At 33.3% G+C, this 7935-nt stretch overlaps 2 protein-coding genes across 2 annotated transcripts; both read right to left on the bottom strand.

Annotated features, from left to right (window-relative positions):
• Positions 1-217: 217 nt before the first annotated feature.
• On the bottom strand, positions 218-2895 carry LOC114744819 (uncharacterized). The gene is made up of 7 exons (XM_028932968.1): positions 2707-2895; positions 2476-2562; positions 2144-2374; positions 1666-1827; positions 1003-1056; positions 746-898; positions 218-571 (listed from the first exon to the last, which is right to left on the bottom strand). Exons 1-7 carry the CDS (start codon positions 2893-2895, stop codon positions 218-220), a joined length of 1230 nt encoding a protein of 409 aa, XP_028788801.1.
• Positions 2896-4889: 1994 nt separating this feature from the next.
• Positions 4890-7049, bottom strand: LOC114744818 (uncharacterized). The gene is made up of 7 exons (XM_028932967.1): positions 6867-7049; positions 6662-6748; positions 6317-6562; positions 6027-6191; positions 5787-5843; positions 5561-5713; positions 4890-5084 (listed from the first exon to the last, which is right to left on the bottom strand). Exons 1-7 carry the CDS (start codon positions 7047-7049, stop codon positions 4890-4892), a joined length of 1086 nt encoding a protein of 361 aa, XP_028788800.1.
• Between the last annotated feature and the right edge of the window lie 886 nt (positions 7050-7935).

Below are 7935 nucleotides of genomic sequence, written 5' to 3'. Positions count from 1 at the left end.
CCAAAATAAAAATCAAATGAGGTCTTATATTAAGAATCGGAGGTAGTATGTTACAAAGCTCTTATAAAGTTCAGCTTTTAGAAAGTTCAAATGAAAACATATTCAAGACGCATTTGTCTGTTTTCTCATCCATCCTTATTTTAGAATTGTAGTGGAGGAAAGATAACATACTAATATAAACATACAAGATAATATTAATTGAGGACAAAGGGATCGATCATGGGCAATTAGGGTTTCTTCCAGGTCCGCCATAAAAGAAGAAGTTGCCCCAATCATCATTATGATCAGTTCGGAGATCATAGCAATTGGGATGATCAACGTAAGGGACCAAGTTACCAGCAGGCAAGAGTTGGTTTTGGCCATTAATATACTTTATGTTGATGAAGTAGCCAGCCTTCCCTTGACCTTCTGAAGGAAAATGGCCACTTCCCATTTGCGTTGTGCTGTGCTGGCCTTCTGATTCTGAGTTTACTACTTCACCTCCCAACTGTATCGCTGTTGAACTATCAGATAAGTGTGAGAACAAAGACGAAGGCCAATATCCCATGACTTTATCTTCACCATATTGCATCTCAATTTTCAAACAAAACAAGACATCTCACACATGCTGATGTCACACATGCTGATTTGATGATCTACAAGTATAAATAGTGGTTTAGCTACCGTTTACCAAAAAGACTGAGTTATATTACTTTGAAAAATCATAGTGCTGTCCCAATTAAGTAATCTGATCACTAAAAAGTACCTTCCAGATCATGATGGTGATACCATATTGGGAATTAGCGTCACCATAGACAGATAATGGTGTGATGCGACTTCCCACAGCTATTCCAGCATCAAGTTGAACAAACCCAGAACAAAGAATGTCATAACATCCGGTGCTTTTATATGAATCACTCTGTCAGTGTCACATATTAAAAAAAATTGAGAATCAAAATGACAAAAAGAAAATGATTGCAAGAATGTGCGCGCGCGTGTGATTGCTAAGGACCTTGAGCTCACAGTCCAGTAGGTGAACAGTCTGGTCGCGTTATCCCCATATAGTTGTGGGTGCACCTAATTGGCCAATAGCGAAATAGAGAATGAGATCGATAGGAAGTAACATTAATAAATAGCAAGAATTATTCTAAAGGACCGACTTCACGAATCTTTTATTTCTAATGATAAGAACTCATTGTCACACTTGTCAATTTTTATTAATTGTTTAAGTTGTAAATGGTATTAAATATCTTTCTAGTTTTAAATTCAGGTTATATAAATGTTAAATAATCCTAATTTGACCTGTAAATTTGTGTAATGTGAATGATAAATTTGAGGGCTTTTAAGTAATTAACTTTTGAATTTGGTCGTGCTAATGCTGATACTTCGGAATATTTAAAGTTTTTGTTAGATAAAATATAGAGATCAAGAATAAATAACGGAGTCAAATGAAAATTTTGAAAATGTTATTTGAAAATATTATTGCTACATGCCTTGGTGTAATCTTGGGATTGTATAATAAATAATATGAATGAATCTTCATCACACACACACACACACACACACATATCTACACGCACACGCACTTAAATAAGCACGAGAAAGTCAAAAGCGAGTTTTATATTTTTTTTTTCATTACGAATTATTTTACATTTTTGTTGTGCGAAAGAATTACAGAATATGTACCTGCCAGCCAGCTTCAATCGTGTTAAGATTTTTACTGTCAGCATCACTTATAACCCAAATTTGAGAGATACTATACTCATCCTTTTGAACAGTAGGCTGCCACACGCTCATAGTTGCTTTCCCTCCATAATATTTTTCTCCTTTCACAAAAACTGAAGCATACTTTATCCTCCAAAACCATCTAAAGAGTGAAATTAGAGAAAGATAGAGGAAAAAAGTTTAGCGGTGGGTCCCACAATTCTACAGTGTGAGCTCAAAGAATACTCGCACATACATGATATATCCGTGTGATATAAGGCAAATTCTTAATTACCAACTAAAGCAAATTTTGTCGGTCACTTACACCAAATTTCGTAGATATGTGGATTTGGGCTCTCTCTCTCTCTCTCTCTCTATATATATATATATATATATTGATAAGCTAAATAAAACGTTAAAAGCTTGTTTATATAGGTAGAGTGAGGGACAACATAAGTACCTCATGGCCACCTTGACCGGCAACATATGAACGAAGAAGGACAGTTTTGAGATTCTTCTTCCCGAATTGTTGGATCGAGCTTGCCCTCAGGATGTCCTCCTTTCTTGTTCTTCTTATAGGAATGTTTCTATTTGGGCAACTTCCAACTCGGTGCCATGGCTGAACAATTGGCTTTGACTTTGAAGACATTTTGCTTTCTATCTTTACTTCAGGTCGGAAAGTTCGCCTCATCTTCAATCAAATCAAAAATGATGAGTCGGCTTCAGAATATTCAGATTAATAAGAAGCGAAATTAAGGGTTGGAGGAATCTCAATAAAGTAATCTGGTTCACCTTAATTTTGTGATTTTTGAGTTTCGGGTGATCAAAAGCTGGTTGATTCAGGATTGAGACGCAGTCGATTATGTCTCCATCAGGACTCTGGTTTTAGCAAATATTATATATTTTCAACACAAAGGATCATAGATTTTAAAATCCTCAAATAATTTTCAAATTTTCAGTAAAACAAGGAAAAATAACCTGCTGATAAAAAAACGTGAAGATGAATATACTGTCTATATATACCTTTATAGACTTGAGGGCTGGTTTATTCAATTTCCTCAAAAGCTTATCAACCTCAAGCTTCTGACTAGAAGTAGCTTCCTGGCCATTGTTGACTGTGTCTTGACCTTCGTTCATGTGCACAGACAACAAGAAGAAGCACAACACCACATTGGCCGGCCAAGTCTTGCCATTTCCTATTTTTGCTGCCATTGAAGATGAGAGATACGAAACAATCGACTATATGAAAATGCTCAAGTGGATGTTCAAAACTTGATGTTACGGAAATTTATGGGATGATTTGTACTATAAGAATCTGATATGATTTTGTTGTGCCTGATCTTGTGGCAAGATTAACCTGATAAATTGAATCCGGATGTAACAATGGCAACAAGACAGACAAAGAAAAATATTAATGGTGTAATCTATAAGATTCATTTACCCTGCTTGGTATAATATGGGCCCATGTTTCTTATTTCCCGGAAAAAAAGAAATACATGTATAATTTTTAATATATTCCCTTTTTCACTCTTAATTATGTTTCTTAATATGTTAGCCTTTCAACTAGTGTGGATCAATATAATGCAGAAATTTAAAAATGAGTCATACTATTTATGATTGAAGCTTTTAGAGATTTAAATTTTTATGTTACAGATATTGGTTCTTGCGTACCAAATAATGATGAGTGGACAGGGCTCTTAACCTGAGATCCAATGCCTAATAATTGACCGCCTTTTGAATTCTACGATTGCTTTCTCTTATTAGTATAACTTGAAAATGAAAAATTTAGACTTTTTTCTTACCTTTGCTAAAAGAAGAAAAAAATAGCCATGATGGGGGGGAAGGAAAAAAATATCTATATTAATTGATTACTTATCCAATGTTGTTTTTTTTTTTTAACGTTTTAAACTAAAAATTCTAGACAGATTCAACAATTTGAATTTTTTTTAATACTAAAAAAATTGCACAAAATATATTTTATCCAAACGTACCCTAATTCTAACTTTTCCTAGCGTTCTAACCTTTTTTCGGAGATTAATATTGGGTGAAAAATACTCTGTAACTGAGACAACGCATGAGTTCACAACGTTGCCATCACCATTCATCACCAACAATACATACTAAATTTATATTCAAACATAGTACTCTGACAAACTCAATTATTTTTATATATTTTGGTATCTTTTATGAGTTTTGTCAGCTTAATTGGTCCTTTTTTTGCCTTAATTGATTTAATTTATTTTATTTTGAATTATTATTTTATAGGGGCAAAATTGTCATATTTTAGTTTAATTGTGACTAATTGATTTTTGAGGACAATTAATGCTACCTTATTTTTGAATTTTTGCTTGCAGGTTTTTGGAAGATTTTGAAAAATAAAAAATAAAAAAAGAAAAAAGAAAAAAAGAAATAAAAAGAAAAGAAAAGAAATAAAAAATAAAAAAATAATTTAAAAAAAAAAGGGAGCAAAACGTTGCGTTTTGCTCCCCCCACTAATAACCTATTATAATCATCTTCAATAGGCGGGACGCAAGGAGGGAGGCGAGAGAGGAAACACACACGCGACGAGACGAACACACGAGCTAGCGGCGGAAAACGAATAAAAAAAACAAACCAGCCGCTTGAAGGAGAGGATTCAGCGTGAGCTTCCACAGCAAAATTTTTTTTTTCCCCAAAACAGCTCAACAACTCAACAACAATCCCTACCTCTGGTCCTTAATATATGACCTAATTATTGAATTGATTTTGGTCCTAAATATAAGACCTATTTCTCTTATTTATCAATTTTCCTTCATTACCCCTATGAATACTCCCTCAACTATAATGAAGTAGAAAAGGGGAGAGGATATTAAGGAAGATAATTATGGTATTTTAGAAAAAATATGTCATATTCTTTATAATTAACTAATTTACCTTAACTTCCTTAATCTAATCAAACTAGTTAAATATGTTTTATATCAAAGACTAGAGGAGTATAACAACATCTTGTTCGATCTGTCAAAATATCTCAATATTGAAGTTAAGATGATCCTAGGCAATTAGGGTTTCTCCCTGGACCACCATAATAGAAGTGGCTACCCCAAACATTATCAGAATAGCCAGGTTGGAGTACATTGTAGCAATTGGAACGGTCAGCGTAAGACACAACGTTATTAGAAGTCACCATTTGGTTGTTACCATTAACAAATTTAATATCCTTGAAATAACTAGCTTTTCCCTGAAAAATGCCCACTTCCCATTTGTGTTGTTGTGTGTTGTCCATTAGTTCCTGAGTTTCCTACTTCACCTCCCCACTCTATCACTGTTGCACTGTCTGATAGACTTGAGACCAAAGAGGAAGGCCAATATCCCACAATTTGATCAGTGCCATATCGCATCCACCAGTCTCCATCGCCTTTATCCTGTTCATTAATTATCACAATTATTAATTACTATCTCTGTTTCAAATACAAGGCACTTTCTGAAAAGTTCTACATTTCAATATGTGAGGCATTTTACAAAATTCTGAGGAAAAATAATATTCCATTTAGTCCTTGATATACGAGTTATTTGACTAATTTGAGTATATTAAGAAAGTTGGATTAATTAATTAATTATAGCAAATATGACATGATCTCCATAAAATACCCTTGTGAAACACTATATCACTATATCAGTTTATAAGTAAATTAGCTTGTAGAAAAATAATAAATATGAGAAACAAAATAAATTGAGGTCTTGTATTTAGAATCAAATTCAATCTCCAACCAGCTCTTATACACATTAGGGAATGGATGGAGTATCTTTTTATCTTGACTTTCAAGAGGAGTATATCAAAATTACTTGCTTCCTATTTAATACAAATAATTAATAATTGGCATTATGTAAAATGATATACCTTCCAGATGGTAATGGTGATTTGATACTGGGAATTAGTGTCATTGTATAGGGATAAGGGCATGATGCTGCTTCCCAAAGCTACTGCAGAGTAAACTTGAACAAAGCCAGAACAAAGAAGATCATAGCATCCCGTGTTCTTACTTGAATCACTCTGTCATATATACAGAGGTAAATGAGAGAAATTTCTAAGGACTAAGAAAAATATCTGAACTAACAAATCAAACATGTAGGGCTGTTATGAAAAGCCTGGTGTGATTATCCCCATATAGCTGTGGATTCACCTAAATATCCAAATCAAAAATCGACAATTAACTAGATAGATTAGTGCATAATAACTTCAACAGATATTCAAGTATACAAAAGCATGAGAAGCCAAAAAAATGTTTTATTTTATATGTCAGTATTTTCTTATTATTAATTTAATTATTTTTGTTCAATCTTCAGTTTAAAAATATAAAGAATACCTGCCAACCAGCTTCAATAACTTCGATATTTTCAGGATCAGAACCACTTCCAACCCAAGTTGCAGAGAGACTATATTCTTGGGATTGTTCAACATTAGGATTCCAAACGTTCATGGCTCCCTTGCCTCCATAATATTTATCTCCTTTAATAAATACTGAGGCATACTGGAAACTCCAAAAGCATCAAAGAAACAAGAAAAATACATCAAACAAAGCAAAACGAAACACAAAATCTAAAGCCTCTCTCATTTTGGGTTGTGTGTGTGTGTAGGGACAATACAAGTACGTACCTCGTATCCCCCTTGACCTCCAACATTTGGGGTTAAGGGTAGTACGACGTTCTTGAGATTCTTCTTCCCGAATTGTTGCATGGAGCTTGCTCTCAGTATGTCCTCTTCTCTTGTTCTTCTTATCGGAATAGTACCCTCTGGACAACTTCCACTTTGGTGCCATAGCTGAACGATTGGCTTTGATTTTGAAGATATTTCATCACTCACTTCAAGTATATTATCTTGTGGTTGAAAATTGGGCCTCATCTTCATTCAAACATGAAATCATCTATCGGATTGAGTTTTTTTTATCAGGAGTTTAAAGTTATACATATCTATATGAAGCAATCAAGCAAAGTGTTTCACCTTAATCTTGTGATTTTTGAGTTTCGGATGATTAAAAGCTGGCTGACTTAGAATAGAGACACAATCGATAATATCTTCATCAGGACTCTGGATTAAGAAAAACAAATTGTTGACATAAACTACCATAAATACTAAAACTTACCAATAATTTTCTTCACTGTTTCAAACATAACGGGAATGAGAAACCAGGAGATGAATTACATACCTTAATGGACTTAGCAGCTAGTTTATTCAACTTCTTCAAAAGTTTATCAACCTCAAGTTTATGACTATGACTGATAACTGTGTCTTGATCTGCTATTACCATCCGCACAGAAAACAAAAACAAGAAGAAGAAGAACACCTTCTCTACCCAGCTGGTATTTTCGTTTCCTAATTTGTCTGCCATTGTTGGTGACAAATATATATCAAGCAAGAACCGTTTGTCAAATTTCTCAAGGGGATATACAAGACCTGATGACACTAATTTATAGGCTGATTTGTCCTAGTACATTGTGAAGTTATTTAATTTTATTGTCCTTTTTATGACAAGATTTTCCCCGGGAAATGAACCTGGTAATTAACAACGATAACCAAAATAAAGACACTTTTTAATGTTTAAATCTGTGATATCCATGCACGCGGCAACCATACATAGTGTTGGCTTTCGTAAAAGAAAAAAAATGAGATATATAACAATGTATGTAACAAACTGTCTTCCCCTTTGTGTAATCTTTCTTTCTCTACGCATGTTTCTTCAATTGTATGTATTTTTCTTCCATGACCACTAAAGGAATCGTGTTTCCAACTTGTCTTTTATGTAAGTCTTCTTCAATAGTATGTATGCTTCTCCAGTGTTCTTAAAATTTTCTTCTATTAACATGATTTCTGGAAACATTGTTTCACTATTTGCAAAAGTTCTATGTTTTCAGGAAAACTTGTGATCATATTCTGAAATTTTTTTCATTTAATGACAATTTCATCATTTCCTCCTCATATCTATCTGCCCTAAAGGATATTATTGATCATTGAAATGATTTTCAGGTCCTTTTATACAATAAATTTGCCGAGCTGATCCTTTTAAACAATTTTCTCAATTTTTTTAATGTTGAGTGGCGACAACTATTATATTTCAGAAATGTTTCAAAATTTAATAAAACATTTCTCACTCATTTAAAAAAATGTTATTCTCTGATTCACTCTTTCACTCTTAAATAATAACTTCAACTTGATCAAGGTAATTTTGAGAAGTTTAAGAAAATTTTATATTTAACAAATTTTAACAAATTTCATTA

This window comes from Neltuma alba, unplaced genomic scaffold, assembly GCF_004799145.2.
Source record: "Neltuma alba isolate B1F8T4 unplaced genomic scaffold, ASM479914v2 tig00004456_pilon, whole genome shotgun sequence".
NCBI lineage: Eukaryota > Viridiplantae > Streptophyta > Magnoliopsida > Fabales > Fabaceae > Neltuma > Neltuma alba.
Note: the sequence above shows the minus strand (reverse complement) of the source record. Positions and strands in the feature narration are given on the sequence as shown.